General features: G+C 38.2%; 1 protein-coding gene across 1 annotated transcript in view; it reads right to left on the reverse strand.

Moving 5' to 3' along the window:
* The window catches only part of CATSPERB (cation channel sperm associated auxiliary subunit beta), a 95686-nt gene extending 89858 nt beyond the window's left edge, over positions 1-5828 (reverse strand). Inside the window, exons 1-3 of the mRNA XM_032404640.1 lie at positions 5750-5828; positions 3925-4013; positions 1289-1429 (exon numbers count right to left, since the gene is read on the reverse strand). Coding sequence (XP_032260531.1) covers positions 1289-1429; positions 3925-4013; positions 5750-5828 — 309 coding nt within the window. The remainder of the gene's footprint in view (positions 1-1288; positions 1430-3924; positions 4014-5749) is intronic.
* Between the last annotated feature and the right edge of the window lie 17992 nt (positions 5829-23820).

Consider the following 23820-nt stretch of genomic DNA (forward strand, 5'->3'; position numbering starts at 1 on the left):
AAGCCAATTAAGAATGGACAAAGAATTTAAATAGATATTTCCACATAGAAGATACTCAAATGGACAATAAACATGTGAAAAGATGCTGAACATCATTAATCATCAGGGAAATGCAAATCAAAACCAAATGAGATAGCACTTCACATCCACTGGGATGGCTGTATCACCAAACACCAACAGTAACAAGTGTGGGTGAGGATGAACCCTAATACAATGTTGGTGGGAATGTTAAAAGAGTGCAACCACTCTGGAAAACAGTCTGGCAGTTACCAGACTGTTACTCTAGGACCTCACAACTCAATTTCCCAGGGTAGACACCCAAGAGAAATTAAAAAAACATATTTCCACACAAAGATTTGTACACAGATGCTCATAGCTACGTGATTCACTGCAGCCCAAAGGTGGAAACAACCTAAATGTCCAGCCACTGATGAATGGATAGACAAAACGTGGTATTGATACACTGGAATATGATTTGACAGTAAAAAGAAATGAAGTCCTGACACGTGCCACCACATGGACGAAACGTGGAAAAGTTATATTAGCTGAAGGGAAGCCAGTCACAAAGAGATACATGTTGTAGGATTTCATTTATCTGAGACATTCAGAATAAGCAAACCCAGAAAGACAGATGTAGTTTAGTGGTTGCCTACATCTGGAGAGCAGAGGGTGGACGGGGAGTGACTGTTAACGGGGATGGGCTGTCTTTTCACGGTCATGAAAGTGTTCTAAAATTAGATAGCAGTGATGTTGGCGCACTCTGTGAATATACTAAACACGATTTAATTGTGCATTTTAAATAGGTGAGCTGTATGGCATGCAAATTATATCTTAATAAAGGTATAATTTTTTTTGTTGACCCCAAAAATGAGGGTGAAAGAAAGACATTTTCGAGGGGATAAATCTCCCAGAGAATTCATTGCCCACAGTCTTGCACTGTAAGAAATGATAAAAATTCTTTGGGCTGAAGAAACATGACACCAGATGGCAGCTCCCATCCCAGGAAAAGAATGAAGAACGATTCAAATCATAAATATGTAGGTAAAAAGTAAAAAAACCACACGTATTTTTTCTTTAATTTCTTAAGAACTAGCGCTCACTTCAGCAGCACATATACTAATTTCTTAAAAACTATTTAAAGCAAAAAGTTTAACATTGTATTGTTAGGTTTAAAACATAAAACATATATAGATGTGACATTATGGACTATTTAAAAAAAAAACACATCCTATGAGAAAGAGTATATTTCTCATTAATAATATCAGAGAATAAAATAAAATGTTATTACCAAAGTTAAATTAAAGTGGAAGATGCCAGTGTATGTACTATTTATAATTCCCAGGCTGGGAGCAAGTCCTCCTGATGTGAACACACCTAGAAATTCCTTCGAAGTAAGCTCACTTTCAGATTGGAAAGAACACTCGATTTTCTTTAGGAAAGAGGGGAGAAAAAAAAGTAATGACAACTTGATGGAGAGAAGCATATTTTACATTAATTTAAAAGTGAGGGGAAATCTATGAAAAGTAGATGCTGCTGAAGACGGCTATCTTCAGTAATCCTCATCTCTAACTAGGAAAAAAAATCTCTTTTGAAATAGTACACTTCTAGAACTCAGTCATCCATTATGCTAGTATCATAATAGGCTTTAATTCATCGATACAATAATCTTTGCTGTCAAAAAATTTACGTAAAGTTATTATGTTTAATAAATATAGAATCAAAGCCATCTGCCGTCACATGTAGAAATCCCTATTTTATTAAAGGGGTGCCTGGGTGGCTCAGTCGTTAAGCGTCTGCCTTCAGCTCAGGTCATGATCCCAGGATCCTGGGATCGAGCCCCACATCAGGCTCCCTGCTCAGCGGGAAGCCTGCTTCTCCCTCCCCCACTCCCCCTGCTTGTATTTCCTCTCTCACTGTGTCTCTCTGTCAAATAAATAAATAAAATCTTTAAAAAAAAAAAAAGAAAGAAAAAAGAAATCCCTATTTTATTAAAATCATTATTTTGTGTTAAATTTTGTGTTAAATCCCTATTTTATTAAAATCATTATTTTGTGGTTAAAGGAGCAAATGTATAAGGCAAAACTCATTTTAGTGCATTTTATTGGCTATTTCCCAGCTTTGAGAAGGTAGATGAGAATGCAGCAATTATAGATGGTAGGTTTTACTGAAAGCCAACATGAGATGGATGCTAACAGCTTCCACTCATTTGGCTATCCTAATAGTTAAGACCACTTTGGGCAAATTACCTGAGTTTCAGTTTCCCTATCTATAACACAGGGAAACAGATTGATTCCAAAAACATTTTCCGAGCTCTTACCACGAATCTGGGCAGTGTTATGGGGGCTGGGGAAACAGAACTGCATAAAACAGACAAAAATCCCTGCTCTCAAAGAACTTACATTCTAATGGAGATTGGAGGGAAGATAAACCCAAACCCCCTTTCCCCTGTCTTGTCACTGATTTACAATATATTGCCCTTTGTGAAGTTGGCATAGAAGTCCCAAATTCTAATTCTCAGCCTTTTGAGTTACTCATCACTGAGTTTTCCTGTGGCTATCCGCAAAGCATGTGTAAATAAAGTCTGTTTTTTTTTCTCCTGTTAATCTGTCTTTCGTCCGTTTATTTTACAGGCCCCAGGTACTGAATCTAAGAGGGTAGGTTCAGTCCTCCTCCACTAATCTTAAGTACTATATCTTACAGAAGATTAAATGTCATCATGAACATAAGATGCCTGACACACATAAACATTTTATAAATGTTAGGCATTATTTCTACTAATATCACTTTTAGAACTACTATTTCACAACTATACAAAATGTAGGTTATAGTTAATTCCCTTTCAGGAAGACAAAACTAGAGATGAGAAGGGTTAGGTAACCTGCCCCAGGGCACACAGACCATGTATGTCCATGCATAACTCCAAGATTTGACCCCAGCTCCGAAGGTCTCCCTTCCTCTAAAGCCCATTCTTTTTTCCATAATATGTAATCACAAAGAGGAAAGGCATTTTTGACTCAAAGGGCATGCACTTCACAACAGTTGTGAATAAAAAAGTAAATATATGTTTGGCATATCAAGAAGGAACTGCGAACTAAGTCAAGAAGACTGGGGGAAAATGTATTTGTCCTTGTGGGGTGTTTATCTTTGTTTTTATTATATTTATCATAGATTTCAAACAATCTGTACATTTTTTCTTAACTTAGGTTTTTGCTAGCATTTGCTGGATGGCTATCTTAATAGTATATTTTATTTTATTTTGGGTTTGTGTGTGTGTGTTTAAATGCCACTATATGAATTGTAAAAATCAAATCATCCCTTACCCAAATGACAACCACAATGTGGTACTTGTTATAAAAGGGAAAGATTCTTTCTCTGGGTCATGTGAAGTAAATTTCTCTAACAGGCTACACCTGTCAAACTTCAAAAGGACAAATCAGATCCATAAAAAATAAAGATCATTACAACCAACCTTTTAAAAAGGGAAGGGGGGTGTAGCTTAAAAAAAAAAAAAAAAAGGTGCCTGGGTGCCTCAGTGGGTTAGGCAGGTGCCTTCAGCTCAGGTCATGATCCCAGGGTCCTGGGATCGAGCCCCACGTCAGGCTCCCTGCTCAGCAGGGAACCTGCTTCTCCCTCGCCCTCTGCCTGCCGCTCTGCCTACCTGAGCTCACTCTCTGTCAAATAAATAAATAAAATCTTTAAAAAAAAAAAAAAAAGGCAAAACCACCCAGGCTGTTCAATGGCTAAATGCAATATTTCACCTGATCCAAGTGGAATGGAATAGAAAAGATCATTATTTACATAGGATTTTACCTCCCCAAGTCTGAACACAGTAGAAGGCATTTGAAAAGAGTACAGTGCGACTGGTTTTCCATGTGGAGTTAAAAAGACTGTGAGGGGTTGTTGCATACTATTAGGGGACCTTACCAAGTCATCTGAGGAAAGATACAACTTGATTATTTCATTCTTTTGGGGGAACCCTTTGCTATCACAAGCAAAGTGTATCTCCATATCACCTAATAATAAAAAAAAATACATATATTTTAAGTCACTGACAGAAGAATTTCCATATTTTTTAAACTGACAAAATAATTTTAAAAGAGTAAGAATTATAATTGTATATTTTAAATTCAGAAGTGGTCAAAAACCAGTTCTTGACTTTTTTTTTTTAATTTTTAAAAAACTTTCAACAAATTTCATTATCCAGATGCAAAGTCAGTAAGAACCTTTTTTCACCTGAAGCATATTTCAGAATACATGGTTCTAAAAGATTTATATAAAACATTCCATCCAAGAAAAATAGAATACACATTTTCCTCAAGTGCACACAGAAGAATCCCCTGGCTCAATCACATAAAAAGAGACATAACAAATATAAAATTTAAGAAGACTGAAATCATACCAAGAATATTTTCTGACCACAATGGTACAAAACTAAAGATCAACAATAAAACAAAGCTGGAAATTTTGCTATGTAAATATTAAATAGTTCTTGACTCTTAAAGCCCTTGGGGAGCACAGAGAAAGGACAGGAGTTAGAGATTGAAGAGAGAATTTGTATTTTAATAGAGAGCTATTGATAGGAAAGAGACTCCTCTCCCAAAAGGAGGGAAAAGGGGTTGGGAGGAAGATCTCTTCCCCTTATCTTGATCTGAAGTGAATCTCTTGTAGACAGCAGAGTTGGATCATGGGTTTTTATCCATTCTGTCAATCTCCATCTCAATGAATTTAGGCTAAAGCTCAAATTCCAGCCTGGCATTCAAGTAATTTCATGACATGAACCAGTTTCCTATCTTTCCAAAATATTTTACTTCTTCTATCCCTTCATTCTGGCCAAACTGAGTATTTACTGCTCCCCTCACATTATACGATTACCTACCTCCATGACTTTACCATCACTTACCCTGATGTTGTCTCCCCCATGCATGCATAGACACACTCATTTTGGGGACCTAGATTGATTGCTCTCTTTTGTACAAAGCTTTCCCTGACCAACCCTCTCAGGTGGAAGTAAACACTCCCTTCTCTGAAATCTCGTAAGTTGGCCTGTGACTCTCTAATCTTAGATTCTACCCATGTGTGTGTTATATATTCTACAGTAGAACCTAGGAACTGGTACTGGGTCATCCCAGAAATCAAGCATTTCTGCAACACACCTGTGAATAGAAGACAGCCTGAATCCATCTCTTCATTAGTCAGTCAACAATTTTTTTTTATTAAGCATCTACTGTTCTAGCAGATCCAATCCAAAATGCTAGAAAATCTAACAATCTGCACAAGTGGAGGTGAATTGCCTTGTCTTATTCCTCTTACAAAGCATTTCCACCATAAAAGTCCTACCGGGTAATTTAATCCATGTATTACTTTTAGAAAATGATCTTCAGTCTCAATCTGTTAGACTTATAATTCAGTTTACAATTCATACCACATGTAACCATGTAGGAAAAAGCAAAAAAAGCTATTTAAGTAATTAAAGTTTTTCAAATATAAAATGCTCCTTAAACTTTAAATATTCTATGACTTATAAGTGATGAAACACTATAACAAAGGTGTCTATGTACACAACTTAATACCAATAGATTCACAGTGATATTATTAGAAACCTCTGGACAAGAGCACAATAAATAATACCTGGGAAAAATTGGAAGACAAGGTAAAGAAGTACCAAAAAAAGTATTTTAATTGTTAGTGAGGAAGGGAATAAAGGAGAACTCCTACAAGAAAACAGAGAGTAAGAGAGTCTGAAACTTACCTTTATTATATATTATTCCTGATGAAAAATCAAATATGTTCACAAGTAAAATTATAATATATAAAAGTAGCAATCCCATCTATTGAAAGAAATAAGAATTATTTCTATTCAATCACTCTGAACGTATTTTTCTACAAGTTCCTTTTTCTACAAACAACTAGAAAGTAAAGAAGTCATCTATACCTTGAAGTTAAAAATATTTCTTTTTGTGACAAAGCAAATAATGTAACAGTTGACTAAGCTCTACATTTACTTCCTAGTTGGTATTAAAGATATTTATAAATATCATTATTCAAACTAAAGAGTGGTGGCTCTGGTTTTTCTTCAATGTAGATAACTGTTGGGAGGTGTAATCAATTTTATAGCTGTGTAAAACAGAGCCTGACTTGATAAAGACTGAGGATGGTAGAGCTATACCTTGATCTGATATTTTGACTGCACTGCTTTTGAGAGAGATAATCCACATGGATCCTGAGCATCCCTGCGTGTTCTTCCTGTGTGCCAAACATGCAAAGCCCTGGACACTCTTTACCCAGGCCTTTTTTAAGATTTGTGTTTGTGGCAAGAAACCTTGAGGGATGGGGCACCTGGGTGGCTCAGTCGTTAGGTGTCTGCCTTCGGCTCAGGTCATGATCCCAGGGTCCTGGGATCGAGCCCTGCGTCGGGCTCCCTGCTCGGCGGGAAGCCTGCTTCTCCCTCTCCCACTCCCCCTGCTTGTGTTCCCTCTCTCGCTGTGTCTCTCTCTGTCAAATAAATAAATAAAATCTTTAAAAAAAAATTAAATTAAAAAAAAGAAGAAAAAAAGAAACTTTGAGGGATGAGGTAACATCCCCCTCGGACAAGAGCAGACTTGTTCCCATGGTGAATCTCCCAAGCTCAGAGTTCTCCTATAATGCACCCCACTATGTGTGTAAGCAAGCCTCTTTGACGGGCTGAAATGTGTCCCCCTAAAAATTCATCTGTTGAAGCCCTAACCCCCAGTACTCAGAATGTGGTCATATTTGGAGATACGGTCTTTACAAAAGTGATTAAAATGAAATCATTAGGGTGGGCCCTGATCCAATGTGACTGGCGTCCTTATAAGAAAAGGAAATTTGGGCACAGACATGTGCAAAGGGGAGACAATGTGAAGACACAGGGAGAAAATGACAAAAGAGAGAGGGCTGGAATGGATCCTTCCTTCTTGGCCTTCAGAAGGAACCAACCCTGCTAACACCTTGAACTCAGACTTTTAAGTGTCCAGGAGTGTGAATCAATAACTTCTGTTGTTTAAGCCACCCAGCCTGCCATATTTTGTTACTGCAGCCCTAGTAAGCTAATGCAGCTTGCAGTGATGGATATCTGCTCCATGGCACTGCGGGGGGAGGGGGACATGGGGAACTGGAGTGAGCAGCACGCTGACACTCTGGCTACTGCTTTTGCTGTGAGTGATTACACTCTGGCTACTGCTTTTGCTGTGAGTGATTAAGTCTTTTGTCTCTGACCTAGGAGTCTTGTATCTTTTGCCAGCATCCAAGAAACAGTAACAGACTGACTTGCCAGATGTAGGTAAAGCATAATCGAGATCCTGCAGGTTCCTGACAACGGCTGAGTAAATTATATTTAACTGATGTTATTCCTCCCTCAAAATTGGTTTGCTTGATTCAATACATTTAACCAACAATATAAAGTTCAAACATTCACTGGATTTTTAAATTCGTCATCTTTATCACATGGTCAGGGAAGAATTGTGGAGTTTTTTTGTTTGCTCTTTTTTTTTTAAGTGCTCTTTTTTGGTCACCTGAGAAAACAGTTTGTTTTCACAAGGTAAGACAAAATAAAAGTATAGCAAAATTGAGCACAGCATGGTGCTATGCTCAATTATATTTTTGGTGCAAGAATGAATTTAACATTAAATGGAGAAGTCATCACAGTCAAACTTTGAAAATAGTGCCTTTGCCAGGAAAATCTTGTAGTTTCGCTAAACATTCACATTAAATGACATAACACCATTATAAGAACCTATCAGTTTTTCTCCTCCCTAAAAAACGGATTGAAATGTATTATGCTCCTGGGCTCCAGGATGGATGATCTATTATTACGTTATCCTCAGAGCTGTTCCAATTCAGTTCTCTCGAATAAATATAAAATATCTCTCATTTCATTTGAGTGGATTTGGTTGTATCTATCTTTGACCAAAGAACTAAAAACCTACTTTAAAAGGCTTTTAAGTGCTTTCATTAAGGGCAGGAAACCTGAGAGAGCATAATTGGAGGGAGAGACGGCTAAGGAAGGACCTTTGTGCTCTCTGTGGATTTGCTAGTAGTTACACATTCTCTTGTTCTAGTAATTTAGCCCATATTCATTCTTTTTTAATTTAGACATGGAAAGTACTTTAGAATTAATATATGAGACCCAAAGTTACATGTCTAAAGTCCATTACTAGCTAGTAACAGAGTCAGACTTAGAACCAAGATCTCCTGATTTAAAATATTTAGCATACATGGATGCCACAAAATGAAAATTTAAAAACACAAAGCAATGAAGGACATGATGAGATTTGATCTCTCACCAAAACTACTAACTGTATGCACCATAATTCTGTTCCATACATTCATTCATCTCCTTTTCCCCTTCTTCAGTATTACAAATTTGCTCAATTTCATACTACCTTCTTTCAACAACCAACCATCTCCTGGTTAAAGAAAAAGCACTGACTTTGGCCTAAGATCGGCTCTGCCCATTGGGATGTCTGATCTTTGGAAAGTTACTTAACTTTTTCAATTCAGTAAAATAGTGATAATAGCTACTTCACAGCGTTGTTGTGAGAACTGAACGAGTAATAAACTTTACACGTTTAACAGCTGCTTTACATAGACTAAGCAATTGATAAGTACTAGCTCTGAATCCATTTCTTGATATACTGAAACAACTTCTTTATCCTCATCCCACTCCTTACTCGCTCTGTTAAGCAGTAAAATTACCTCCAGTTACCAATCCCATTTAATTATCATGAATTTTATATAATGGCCAGGTGTAAGTCACATATCTGGGTATTTTCTATTCTCTAGCAAAAAATATTGAGAATTGTCCCAAAGAAGGAACCTACATTTTCCACCATCTGATTCATTTTTAGTCACTCTGTTATAGAATAGTGATTACATTATCAATATGTACTAGAGTAGGGCCTTTATTTTAATATTTCTTACTGTGACTGCCTCCTAATAGGACGACCGACTAGTTGCACTTTTCTTCTTTGTATTTTCCCAAGTTTCTTCCATCCAAGCTGAGAAAGAAGACCCAGGTCTGAGTTTTCAGTTTACTGGTTTAGTAGTCCACTAACTTTGGTAACAGCCAATCAGCTGCTACCAAGTGCAGAAGCAGGCTTAGAAAATCTAAAGGGTAGGCAGTTGGAATTTCCAATTAACTGCCTCCTTCAGAGTACCAAAGGTCATTTTCTTTCAAAATCTAAGAGATGGTGTTTCTCCAAACCTATCATCTTTAATACATCCACCAGGAAGGCTCAGAAACCTACATATGACTATTTTCAAAAATCCATAAATCCTCATGGGACTACTGAGTGCCTGAGGAAAAACAAATGCCAAAAAGAAATGCCAACTACATACAAGGAGGTTTAAGAGAAGAAAATCTGTCAAAGAGAGCTTCATGACCATGTCTTCAAGGAAGATTGGGACTTCAAAAAAATAGAGAAGACCTTGTTGACAGGGTAAACAGGATAAGTAAATACACAAAGCAAAAGAATGAGAATGAGCCGGGTATGCATGGGAATCAGTAAGACCAAGTGATATGCTGATCTGTTCTCCAGATTCATCTTTCTGTGAATGTCCTTTGTCTGGTTGATTATATCTACTTAGGCTGCCTTTGGCTACTGAGCCCAGACTGAACCTGTCTGACTTACTAAGCACCCCAACAAGTCATGAATGGTCACAGGGGCTAGCAATTTCTTTAATAATGATGATAAAACCTGTGTTATACTCATGTTCTTCTTCAGACATCCTTTCACATGGCCATGCAGAACCTGCTAGTATGTGGGTTTCATCTACTCCTGGAAGAACCTGTATAAGACACACTTTTCCTGGGGTGCCTGGGTGGCTCAGTCAGTTGAGTGTCTGACTCTTGGTTTTGGCTTGGGTCATGATCTTGGGGTCCTGGGATTGAGACCTGTGCTGGGCTCCGTGCTCAGCAGAGAGTCTGCTTGAGATTCTCTCTCTCTCTCTCTCTCCCTCTGCCCCTTCCCCCACCTGGCTCTCTCTCTCTAACAAGTGAATAAATCTTTAAAAAAAAAAAAAAGAAAGAAAGAAACACTTTTCTCTTACCTTTTCCAGTGACCTTGACCTAAAGAAGGAAGTTATTCCTCAATCTGAAATAATGTGCAGAACTCAACAAAATGTTTCTTCTGTAATAGAAACTCAGTTATCAGAAACTCCTTTGTGTTGCTGGTTTCTGATTACACAAGGTGATGAAGTTTTCGTATGGAAGCAAGCTGTAATTCTCAGTCTCTGTAGCAACGCTGTGGTAAGCTGCTTCCCCACACTGCATCAAAATAGGAATGTCTGAGCACTGTTGTAGGAATACACTGATGGCCTTCAGGAAAACTATGAAGGTGGTGACATTGCCCTCTATTCCCCCAGCAACGCCTTTGTTTCCCTTCCTCATTTGTTCTCATGGGATGCTTCCTCCCAGGCTTGAGTAATGCTTTCCTTCCCTAGAAGATAAGGATCTGCATCAGTCAGACTTACTGATGAATTAACTTTGATGCAAATGAGTACCAAGAGAACTCCCATGGCAGATGATTTACCTATAACAGCGCAATGAAAGATGTTCCTCCCCCAAAACACAAGTCAGGCACTGGGTATCTGGTTAGGAGGTTTGGGAACCGGGGAAGGGGCTGATTGGAAGGATGACTTTCACTTTTTTTTCTTTGTAATTTTTCTCTGACTATAAAAGTGCTCATTATGTGAAATTGGAAAAATACAAACAGGTATAGGGAAATTAATTATCTATGAACCAAGAGTCAGATAGAACCACTGCTAAATTTTGACATACTTATTCAATCTCTTCCCTACATGTTTATATATTTCATGTAGGATCTTTCTATATATAGTTTTTCAGTCATTGTTATTCTGACCATTTTCTCATGTAATTCAAGTGTTCTTTCAGAAGTTTTCACAATTACACATCTAAAATAACTACACACAATTTATTTAAACATAAGACACTCAGCGGTTTTCGGTGTTTTCATGTTATGAATAATGTGGTAATAAACGGTCTTAAACAGAAATCTGTCCCTACATTTAAAATGTTTTCTTAGGATATGAATATACTGAAGACAGGCTGACAAACTGCTTTCCAGAAAATGCAGCACTGAGAATGAGATGTAATCTATAATAATTTGATAGGCAATAAAGTATCTCATTTAGTTTTACTTGTTTTAGTATTGGTGCAACTGAACATATACAATATATGTGTTAACATTTTTTCTGTGTGGTCATATATTTTTTCTTCTATAAATTGTTTGGACATATTCTTGATCATGTCCTACTGGAATTACAGTGTTTTGCTTGTGAAATGGTAAAATAATCTCTTTCAATATTTACTGTGAATATTAAAACAAATTTGTCACTTAATTTTGTGTATGATGAGCTTTGATGTAATTCAAATGTGATACAGTCAAATTTATCAGTATTTTCCTTTCTGGTGATTTCCCTCACCTCATGGCTTCAAAGACCACCCCATCCAGAGACAGACTTTGATCATACTTCCTTTATAAGAAAACTTAAAGACTCAGAAAGTTCAAAGAATAAAATAACAAGGACATTTTGATCACCCCAGATTAACAATTCTCCCAGTTTTAAAAAATGTTGTTTTTTTTTTGTGGGGTATTTCAAACATTAGAAAAAGCAGGAAGAATGGCATGATTAGCTCCTTTGTATCTATCACCTAGCTTTAGTCCTATTTCATCGATACACCCACCCATTCATCTTTCTTCTCCAGGATTATCCTGAAGATATCTTAAACATCCATATAAAGTTCAGTATACATTCCTTAGAGAAAATGACTTTTTAATTAAAGAAAACCACAATACCATTTCATGCCTAAAGATGAGAATGATTCCTGGATATCTATCCAGTGACTGTTCTTATTTCCCCAATTATCTCATTCTTAAAATCGTTTATACTTTGTATGAATCAAAATCCAGTAAGGTTCATACTTTGTAATTAAGTGATAGTATCTTTGAAGTGTTTTTTTTTTTTTCTTTTTCAAGTTTTTATTTAAATGCTGGTTTGTTAACATATAGTGCAATATTAGTTCCAGGTATAGAATTTAGTGATTCATGACTTACACAGAATATACAGTGCTCATCACAAGTGCCCTCCTTAATCCCCATCACCATTTTAATCCATCCTCCCGCCCACCTCCCCTCCAGCAACCCTCAGTTTGTTCTCTATAGTTAAGAGTCTGTTTTCTGGGCGCCTGGGTGGTTCAGTTGGTTAAGCAACTGCCTTCGGCTCAGGTCATGATCCTGGAGTCCCAGGATCGAGTCCCGCATCGGGCTCCCTGCTTAGCAGGGAGTCTGCTTCTCCCTCTCCCGCTCCCCCCTCTTGTGCTCTCTCTCTCTCTCAAATAAATAAATAAAATCTTTAAAAAAAAAAAAAAAAGAGTCTGTTTTCTGGTTTGCCCCTCTTTTTTTGTTTTGTCCCCCTATGCTCATCTGTTTTGTTTCTTAAATCCCACATATGAGTGAAATCGTATGGTATTTGTCTTTCTCTGACTTATTTTGCTTAGCATTATACTCTCTAGCTCCTTCCACATCATTGTAAATGGTAAGATTTCATTCTTTTTGATGGCTGAGTAATATTCCATTACACACACACACACACACACACACACACACACACACACGTATTTCAAACATTAGAAAAAGCAGGAAGAATGGTATGATTAGCTCCTTTGTATCTATCACCTAGCTTTAGTCCTATTTCATCGATACACCCACCCATATATGTGTGTGTGTGTGTGTGTGTGTGTGTGTGTGTGTGTGTGTGTATACACCATATCTTCTTTATCCATTCACCAGTCAATAGACAGTTCCATAATTCGGCTATTGTTGATAATGCTGCTATAAAACATCAGGGTGCACGTATTCCTTTGAGTCTGTATTTTTGTATCCTTTGGGTAAATATCTTGTAGTGCAATTGCTGGATTGTAGGGTAGTTCTATTTTTAACTTTTTGAAGAACCTCCATACTATTCTCCAGAGTGGCTGCACCAGCTTGCATTCCCACCAACAGTGCAAAAGGGTTCCCCTTTCTCCACATCCTCGCCAACATCTGTTGTTTCCCATGTTGTTAATTTCAGCCATTATCTTTGAAGTTTTTAAATCTGTAGGCCACTCCCCTCTCTCTCCCCAATCATTTTCTCTTTCCCCTTGCAACTTGTTAGTTGAAGAACTAGTTACTGCTAATATGTTTCTCACAGTCTGGATTTTGCTGATTGCATCACCATGGTATCTTTTTACACCGTAAATCTATCTCATTTGTCCTGTAAGTCATTAAGTTGATTTAGAGGCTTGGTCAGATACAGCTTTAATTTTTTTGGCAGGAATACTTCATAGGTGTTTTTCAGTACTTCCAACAGGAGGCACATAAAGTCTGGTTGTCTCTCTTTTCATGACATAGCAGCCGTCATTTCTTTCCTAGATTTGTTAAATTCATTAGAGGTTGCAAGATGGTGATATTTTATCATTTGATCTTCATTTATTTGCTGGAATACTTCTGTAAAGATAAATTTTCCTTCAACAACCATCTGGTTATTCAGAGGTACCATTCCTAAGTAAAGGAAAGTAAATGCTTCATTCTTTCACTTACCAGTTTGAAAATAATGATGTGATTCTCTAGCATCCTCATAGAAGCAATCAATAAGGTTTGTTTTTTAGTATCATTATGAACTCATAGGTTTTGATTTAAATATTTGAGTGTTTCTATCTTTTAGAGTTATTATCCTTGGTATTGCTCCAAGTGTGCAAATTTGGGCAGGTGTGGTCTTAAAGTTGGCTCCTGGTCTTTTTGACATGAGCTAGTACTCTCTGAGAGCTTCCTTCCTTCTTTCCTTTCTTCCTCATTGGACAAGATATTCTAGGCTCACCTTATACATTTCCTGTCACAGACAGGGAATCAGTCATTTCTGTATGGAATTCTGATTCCTTTTACTGAGAAATGGCATGTATAAACCATACTCTGGGAGCTAGGCAAGACTTTTTTTTTAAATAAATGAATATATAAAAACCTTATGGAAGATAAATGGTAGTTACTTACAACTGAATTTCCTCATATATTCTCCCCCCAAAATCACAGAAAGAGAATTAATAAAACAACCCTAGAGCAACTAGGAAACACAGATTACTAACAATTTCAATTTGCATATAAGTAGGAAAAGCAACATCCAAAACCAGAAGAATCGGGGCACCTGGGTGGCTCAGTCAGTTAAACGTCAAACTCTTGATTTTGGCTCAGGTCATGATCTCAGGGTCATGAGATCGAGCCCTGCCTCAGGCTCTGCACTCAGCACAGAGTCTGCTTGAGATTCTCTCTCTCTTTCTCCCTCTGTCCCTTCCCCGCTTACACACACACACACACACACACACACACACACTCTCTCTCTAAAATACATAAATAAATCTTTAGAACCAGAAGAACCAACTCCAGAGTCCACACCAGATAAAGGTCAGGTAGAGACTCTATGGAAAAGAACAGAGAACAGCAGGAGTTTGCACAGGTAGAATACAGATAATCTCTCTAATAGAGTCCTACCTAAGAGAGGGGAATACCAAGAACAGGTTTGAGAACTGGCAGGTTAGAGCACTAGCTTGAAAGTCTTCATGCAGTTTGAGGAGAACAGCACTGTGAAGAAGAGGTTAGATGCTGTGGAAGGTGGAGGAATCTCTCAGATGTGTGATGGTGAAGAGAAAAAAGAAAGCAATAGAAATTAAAGGTCTTACAGAAATAAAAGAGAACCACAAAATTGGGAAACACACTGACCCTACCCCCCAAAAGTTTTCATTTACTTCAAAACTGAACAGAAAACAACAGAAGAAGATGCTTTTGAATTACGAAACCCAGCTAGACACTCAACTCGCACCCCCTACTTGAGACTTGTCCAGATAAAATATGATGTTTGAAAATGAACACAAAGTGGCAGGCAACATCATACAAAGCTGTTAGAAGACAGAACGTTAGAATTCAAACATTTCCTCAGACGAAAATATTCTCCCTGCCAAAAGCAACAAACAAACAAAAAGTACGACGGAGAGAAAACTGTAACACAACACTCTAACCTGAATTAAAATGTTAAAACAAGAATTTGCACATTAAAACAAAAATCACCTTGAATAATAAGTTTGAAATAACCCAGAATAGAAACAGAGAAAAAACAGGATGGTATGAAATGAGAGTTGACCAAACTCAGGAAATGGAAGAAAAAGACAAAATAATCTCATAAATAAAGATTAATTTCAAGCTGTCCAAGAGAAAACAGTTTTGACCACAAATATAATAAGGGTCACAGAGAAGAGGAAGGAAAACTATCAAGAGAACAAAACCAATTTTAAAAAAATGGTAAAATCAATGGAGAAAAAGTAATAAATATAGACAACGTACAAAGAAAATTCAACATCTCTAAACAAAAGAAAGACACTGGTCTTTTTGTCATGAGTCTAGTAATAAGTATACAGACTGAAATGTCAACATGAAAAATGAAAACAGGCTCATATCTGGTCACACTTGATGAAATTTCAGAACAAGGATAAAGATGCTTAAAAACTTTTGGAAAGCAGCCCCTTCTCCCTCCTCCCTGCTCCAGCCCTCCCCGCCCATGGTTCCCTCCAGCCTCCCTGGCAGCTGCCTCTTGCTGGGGACCTGGGTGTCCTTGGCCGCCTGCCATCCAGTTGGGGCAGTCCATGACGAGCACATCATGGAGACTGAAAGTGGAGGAAAAACCTGTGGAGTACTTGAACTTACCTGTATCAGAGAAGAATCTGGAGTCCGAGTGCATGCTGATCTCCCATTGACTTCTGTTCTATTACCATACCCCATTAAAGAGATGTGAGGGGTTGGTTGACATTCAAATCAGGAACATGTCCAAAGCATCCTTTGACACACCAACAATTGTCTATGCTTCCTTAGAAGGAGTCACCTGACAACTGGGTTGTTTAACAAGATGGTCCTAAGAAAGTATCTTTGGAGGCAGTTGTATTTTTATCAGCCACTGGATTGTTTATTAAACAAAAACCCAAAAAAACTTTGAGAGACATTCCCACTACAAGGGCTGGCATAAGTCCTATCAGCAGTACTGGATGATGGAAGAGACAGAGGAAATGATTTTTCAACCTAAAATTCTATAATCCATCACACAGGGAAGTATGAGAACAGAACAAAGACATTTAAAGACATTTTAACTCAAGTGGAGTATAACGAACATATGTCATATTTTACTCAACAGCTATTCCACCACTCTTTGCTAATAATTATTTTTTACTTTTGGGGACTCACTCTCCCTGTATAGTCTCATGGGACTGCTAATCAAGATTCCCTGCCTTTCCATAGCCAAGAGGCAAGTTTGTGACCCACATCAGAAAAAACAGGTGCTCCTTTCTTGGACTGGGAATCAGAGCAGAACAACAAGAAGAGTGACAATGGTGTGAGTCCATTCTTGAGGTAGGTTGCAAGCAAGATGGATGAGCACTTTTTGCTGTGACCTTCCCTGGACCTGCCTGATCTTTTTCTTTTTCTAAGCCTAAGTCTCCTTGAGTCTCTGAGCTCCCCATTACCCTTCAAATAAATTCCTTTTGGATTAAGTGGGGAGTCTATTTCTACTTCAGTATCTAACTGATCAGGTAGGACTCAGAAATTTATATCCCATGCATCATTCTTAGAAATTGCTTGAGGATGGGGCGCCTGGGTGGCTCAGTTGGTTAAACGACTGCCTTCGGCTCAGGTCATGGTCCCAGGGTCCTGGGATCGAGTCCCACATTGGGCTCCCTGCTCAGCAAAGAGCCTGCTTCTCCCTCCGACCCTCTCCCCTCTCATGCTGTATCTCTCTCTCTCTCAAATAAATAAATAAAATCTTTAAAAAAAAAAAAAAAGAAGAAATTGCTTGAGGACATACTCAAGCAAAACAAAAGACATGGGATCCAGAAAGAATTGGAATCAATCCAGGAGAATAGTGAAAGGTGAATCCTGGGATGACAAGTGGGCAGCAAGCCTGGAGGGTGAGCAGTCCAGACTAGAAAAGGATCACAGAGGACTCCTGCTGGAAAAAAATAAATAAATAAGAAAGAGGGGCGCCTGGGTGGCTCAGTCGTTGAGCATCTGCCTTCGGCTCAGGTCATGATCCCAGGGTCCTGGGAATTTTTGATAACTTTAATTTTTAATTTTTTTATTTTTTTTATTATGTTCAATTAGCCAACATATAGTACATCATTAGTTTTTGATGTAGTGTTCAGGGTCCTGGGATCGAGCCCCACATTGGGCTCCCTGCTCCGCGGGAAGCCTGCTTCTCCCTCTCCCACTCCCCCTGCTTGTGTTCCCTCTCTCGCTGTGTCTCTCTCTGTCAAATAAATAAATAAAATCTTTAAAAAAAATTTTAAAAAAATAAGAAAGAAACCCCATGAAGTATAAAGTATGACTGAGCAAGCAGAAAGCCTGCAGATAATAGAGGCACACTATTCTTATCTTTTATAATAAACGGCAAACAAACTAATGTGTATGGACACATAGGTATATAGGTCTATATACAGATAGAGAGCTAGATTGATACCTAATAGCCTGATAGCTGGATAGATATCATCTACTCGTTCTGTTTCTCTGGTTGAACTCTGATATAGTCATAATAATGTAAATGCCATTTATTGGTTTCCACCATTTAAACTGAACTTACTGACAAAACGTAGTTTGGCAAATCAAGAAATAGAGGAATTAGCATGTTTTGTAAGGTTATGGGGTGGAGGGGTAATCACTGGAAGAACACAGACATGGTCAAAAGACAATGCCCCACGACGTGGATGGAACTGGAGGGTATGCTGAGCGAAATAAGTCAAACAGAGAAAGACATGTATCATATGACCTCACTGATATGAGGAATTCTTAATCTCAGGAAACAAACTGAGGGTTGCTGGAGTGGGGGGTGGGGTGGGAGGGATGGGGTGGCTGGGTGATGGACATTGGGGAGGGTATGTACTATGGTGAGCGCTGTGAATTGTGCAGGACTGTTGAATCACAGATCTGTATTTCTGAAACAAATAATACATTATATGTTAAAAAAAAAAAAAAGAAGAAGAAGAAGATAGTAGGAGGGGAAGAATGAAGGGGGGGAAATCGGAAGGGGAGATGAACCATGAGAGATGATGGACTCTGAGAAACAAACTGAGGGTTCTAGAGGGGAGGGGGGTGGGAGGATGGGTTAGCCTGGTGATGGGTATTAAAGAGGGCACATTCTGCAGGGAGTACTGGGTGTTAAACGCAAACAATGAATCATGGAACACTACATCAAAAACTAATGCTGTAATGTATGGTGATTAACATAACATAAAAAAAAAAAAAAAGACGATGCCTCTGGAGAAGGGGGCTATGACAAGAACTGACTGAGCCTGGAACTGTAGCTTTTCATCATCAGAGTTTCAGTACTACTTTGTTACCGCATGCTTGTGGATCTCCAAATAAAAGAAAGTGAACATTTGGGCAGCTTTCAAAAAGTATACATTCTCCTCCCCACTGGAGACAATATGTATTAGTAAAGACTAGGAACCCTGTGGTTACATTTCCCCCATTCTTATGCTTATGGTCATTGTTATCTGTGTTACTTTTCATTTTTTTTTTTAATAACTGTGTTACTTTAAAAAGTTACTTAGCCTCTGTAACCCTCAGTTTCCTTGGCTGAAAAATGGGGATAATCATGCTATTTATCTGACACAGTATATGAGAGTGTGTGTATAGACACTTTCCCTTTCCCTTACTTAAAGTAGCTTACTATACACCCTGTTATGCCTTATATTTTTGAGCCTGACTGTATATCTTGGAGCTCCTTCCTTGGAGCTGTCCTATTCTTTCATAGCGCCTGCCTTTTATTCCATCGCGTGGGTCCACCATACTTTATATAACCAGTCACTGCTGATAAGACAGTCCTTTCCAGTCTTTTTCTATTACAAAGAGTTTTCCTGTCCATATGTCATTTCATATCATTTCACATATGTAAATATAGCTGTAAGATTCATTTCTGAGAGTGCAGCTGCTCAGTTAAAGGAAACGTACTCTTAGAATTTTATTATTATCCAGCTGCCCATCACAGCTGTTGTGGAAATGCACACTCAAGCCCAGCATAAGCGCCGGGTTCTCCGCACCCTTACCAACCAAGTGCTGTCATGTTGCGGGAAAGATCATATTGTCATTGCATTTGCACTTCTCTTATTACATTCTTCCCTTTTTTCTAAACTGTCATAGATTTTGCCCATTTTTTTCTGGACTATTGGGTCTTTTTTTCTTACTGATTTATAAGCATTTTTATATGTTAAGGGAATTAGCCCTTTGTCTGTAAGGTTAAATTACAAAAACTTCCCCCATCTGTCCTTTGTCTTTTGGCTTCTTTTTATGGAGATGTGATTTTTTTTTCTTGTAGTTAAATAAGTGGATTTTCTTGTTTATCTTTGGTAATTCATGGTTTCATTTTTTTAAATGTAACTTCTTTGATTCATCTGGAAATCATTTTGGTATAATCTCTGCAATAGAGATCCAACTTTTTTTTTTTTCCAGATGGCTACTCAGTTGTCCCAACACCATTTACTGAAAAATCCTTTTTTTCTCCACTGTTTTGAAAAGAAGACTTTCATTTAATTGCTGTGTGTATTTGGGTCTGTGTCTGGGTTCTCTAGTCTGCTCCTTTGAATTGTTGATTCACCCATTTACCAGTAGTTCATTATTATTACTGCAGAACACATTCTTATTTTTAGTAGTTAGTGCCCTTTCATTAATCTTCTCTTTTCAGAATTCTCCTGGTAATTGTTACTTCTTTGTTCATCCACATGACTTCTAGAATCAGTTTGTCCAAACAAAAAACAAAAACAAAAATACCCTGTTGCAGTCAGATCAACTGAAGGAGAGTTGACACTACACAGATGTTAAAATTTCCTATCTAAATGTGGCAATGCCTTTACATTTCTTTAAGTCTCTTTTTTGTTCTCTCCATGTTTTTTTACAATTTTCTTCATATGGATTCTTCATGTTTCATGCTAAGTCTATTCCTTTCTTTTCATCTTTTTCAAACCTCTGCAACGGGATCATTTCTTCCATTGCTACTTCTGTTTGTTGCTTGAATATAAAGTTCTATTTCTGTGCTCTTTGTCTTGGTGACCTTTCTGAATTATCCCACCACTTGGCCTTTTAGTTGATTCCTGGGGTCTGCAAATATTGGTTTAATCACCTTCATTTGTTTTTTCTTATATTTATTATTTAAATTCAATTAATTAACATATAATGTATTATTAGTTTCAGAGGTAGAGGTCAGGGATTCATCAGTCTTATATAATACCCAAGGCTCATTCCATCACCCAGTTACCCCCTCCCCCCTCCCCACCCCCTTCCCTCCAGCAACCCTCAGTTTGTTTCCTATGATTACTCTCCTTCTTTTTGAAATGTTTATTGTTTACCATTTATTTCTACTTCAGTCTAATTGCAATGGCCCATACCTCCAGAACAAAGATAACTATGATGGATTCATCCTTATCTCACTCCTGGTTTCAATGGGAGTACTTCTAGTGCTTCTTCATCAAGCATGATGTATCTGTTAGCCTTCTGCAGCTTGTGGTTATTTGATTCTACAGTTGCTGATCTGTTAACATCATTCAGTTTGGAAAGGCTCTGTTTATCTCAGTTCATTACATCCTCGCCTACTGATTTTATTTTATTATTTTTAAGTTTTTAGTTAAATTCAGTTAGTTAACATACAGTGTAATACTAGTTTCAGGTGTACAAATAGTGATTCAACACTTCCATACAATACCTGGTGCTCATCACAGCAAGTGCATTCCTTAATCCCCATCTCCTATTTCACCCCCCCACCCACCGCCCCTCCCATAGCCATTAGTTTGTTCTCTATAGTTATAGTTAAAAGAGTCCATTTCTTGGGGCACCTGGGTGGCTCAGTCAGTTAAGTGTCCGACTCTTTTGGCTCAGGTCATGATCTCAGGACCGTGGAATTGAACCCCATGCTGGGCTCCTTGCTCTGCCCGCTGAATCTCTGCTGGAGATTCTCTCTCCCTCTCCTTCTGCTCCTCCCCCTGCTCTCTCTCTAAAATAAATAAATAAATCTTTTTTTTTTTCTTTTTAAAGAGTCTGTTTCTTCCTTTGCCTCTCTTTTTTTCCCCCTTGGCTTGTTTTAGTTCTTAAATTCCACATATGAGTGAAATCATATGGTATTTGTCTTTCTCTGACTGACTTATTTCACTTAGCATTATACTCTTTAGCTCCAACCATGTCATTGCAAATGGCAAGATTTCATTCTTTTTTATAGCTAAGTAATATTACATTGTGTGTGTGTGTACACACACACACCCACACACACCACATCTTTATTCATTCATCAGTCAATGGGCACTTAGGCTGTTTCCATAATTTTTGCCCACTGATTTTAAATCCACACTCTTAGAGAGGGAAAGGGCTTGATGGAGAGTCAGCAGCTATGTGCGATGATGGTGGTATATAAGACTTCTGAGAGAGACCACTGAGATCAGGACCTGAGCCGAAACCAAGAGTCAGACACTTAACCGACCAAGCCACCCAGAAGCCCTAAACTGAATGAATTTTACAGATGGGGCAGGACTCCTTGGCTTCTGGAGTCGATATTCAGACTACAACAAGATGACTATTAGGAAATTTACTGGAGAAATATATTTCTAGTAATTTCTAGACCTTCTCAATCAATTAATCTTCAGTTCTTAAAAAGAAGAACTTAAAAGTAGGTGAAAAAGAGATCATCTACAAAGAAATAATTAGAAAAACACTGACTTTTCTTCATGATAATTAAGGCCAGGAGGCAATGGAAAAAATACCTTCAAAGTGCTAAGAAAAATAACTACCCAGAAAACCTATCTTTCAAAGATGAGAGTGAAATAGTCATTTACAGATAAAAACAGAGAGCACTTATAGGTGACCCTTGAGCAACATGGGTTTGAACTGCACAGGTCCATTTATATGGGGACTTTTTTTATACAGGACAGTATCATAAATGTATTTTCTCTTCCTTACAGTTTTCTTAACAACATTTTCTTTTCTCAAGCTTTATCTAGCTTACTAAGAATACAGTATGTAATACATAAAACATACAAAATGTATGTTATTCAACTGTTTATGTTTTCTGTAAGGCATCCACTCCAACAGTAGGCTATTAGTAGTTAAGCTGTGGGGGAGGCAAAAGTTATACACAAACTTCCAACCGTGCAGGGGATCAGTGCCCCTAATCCCTGCATTGTTCGTGGGCCAACTGTACTATCAGGAGTTTCACACTAAGGGAACTTCTGAAGTTTGCACTTCAAGAAAGAAAAGGACCCTGGGAAGACGATCAGAAGTACAAGAAGGAATGATATAAAGAGAAGTCAGTAAAGAAAATAGATAGCGTTCTTAGATGCAACTAACTCTGGCTGATTTTGAAATAGGAGTCAACTGAAAGGATATCGTTCGCCCTGCATAATTGCTGGAAAGGCTCACAGGAGCCAAGATCAGAGCCAAATATCAAGCCATAGAAAAATCCATGAACACATAGCTGCAGCTGCAACCCAAACCACTGGCCACCTACTGCTTATCACACAACCTCCACTGGAACTGGACACTGGGTACTGCCTCTGAAACTGGAAGTTACTGAGATTCTCCACTGCCTCTGTTCTTATCAGCACAGGCTCCAGATTCAAAGTCCATGTGGATGTGCCTGACTGATCAAGCTTAGGCCATATGCATGGGACCAAGTTGAAGGCTGAGATACCAACTACATGGGATTTGGGGTTCCATTTCACACCAAGACTCCTATGTAAGGACATCCCAAAACATAGGAATAGGGGGGTCTGGGCAATGCAATATATTTGATTTCTACTACAGGCAGATACTTTAAAAATAGTATCAGAGCATTATGGGAAAAAGTAAAAACCAACAGGATAAGACCATAACTAAGGCAGATTGTTTTATTTAAGATTTTTTAAATAACTAAGATTGTAGTGAGTAGGCAGTAGATATAATCCAAGCAAAAGATCTTATTGGAAAAATCACAGCTGAAGGTCCTCTGAAAGTGAAAGACCGTAGGCAGACATCCACAGAGTGGAGAAGTTCCAGGGCAAATCCTTCTGTTTGTGCCAAAGTCTTATGCCTCCAAGAAAAGCAGGGGTAAATTATCTGTGGAAGAGCACAGGAATATCAGCCAAGTAACAGCTGATCATCCCATCACAAGTCACTGCTTGGCCCAGCTTTCAATTCCCCCTCTCTAAGGTCTTCAAATCAATACAGTACCTGGGGGCTCCCAACAAGAGCACAGGCCCAGGAATGTACCTGGAATTTGGAAGTCGATATGAAGCCAGTGATATGGAACAGGTGGGCAGGTTGGGGGTGGGCACCAGAAATACAAACAAAGCAGCATGTTGAAGTCAGGCAAGAAGGAGGCTGGAAGAATATGGTTATTAAAGGCGCCAAGGTTGTTTTAAAAGGTGAGGAGCAAGCACAGAACTACAGGTGGTGAGCAGCAGGTATGGCAGGACATGGACGAGTAGGCAGATGTAGTACAAAGCTTAAGAAATTAACAGAAATTGAGAAAAGTTAGAGGTGGGGGCAAGCATTGTCACATACCTAGACACCAAAAGGTAATAATGAAAAACAATTCCGTATGGTAAGACATTGACATCTGTATAGTGAGAGAAAGAAAAAAGAACTCTTTACATCTCTGCTTAATTTTCAAAATTTTTCATAATCACTTTATTCATTCATTCAAGAAGTATTTATCAAATTATGTGCAGACTGGAATGACATACTGCCCTGTCTCTGCATT

Source organism: Phoca vitulina, unplaced genomic scaffold, assembly GCF_004348235.1.
Source record: "Phoca vitulina isolate PV1807 unplaced genomic scaffold, GSC_HSeal_1.0 scaffold7, whole genome shotgun sequence".
NCBI classification, from domain to species: Eukaryota; Metazoa; Chordata; class Mammalia; order Carnivora; family Phocidae; genus Phoca; species Phoca vitulina.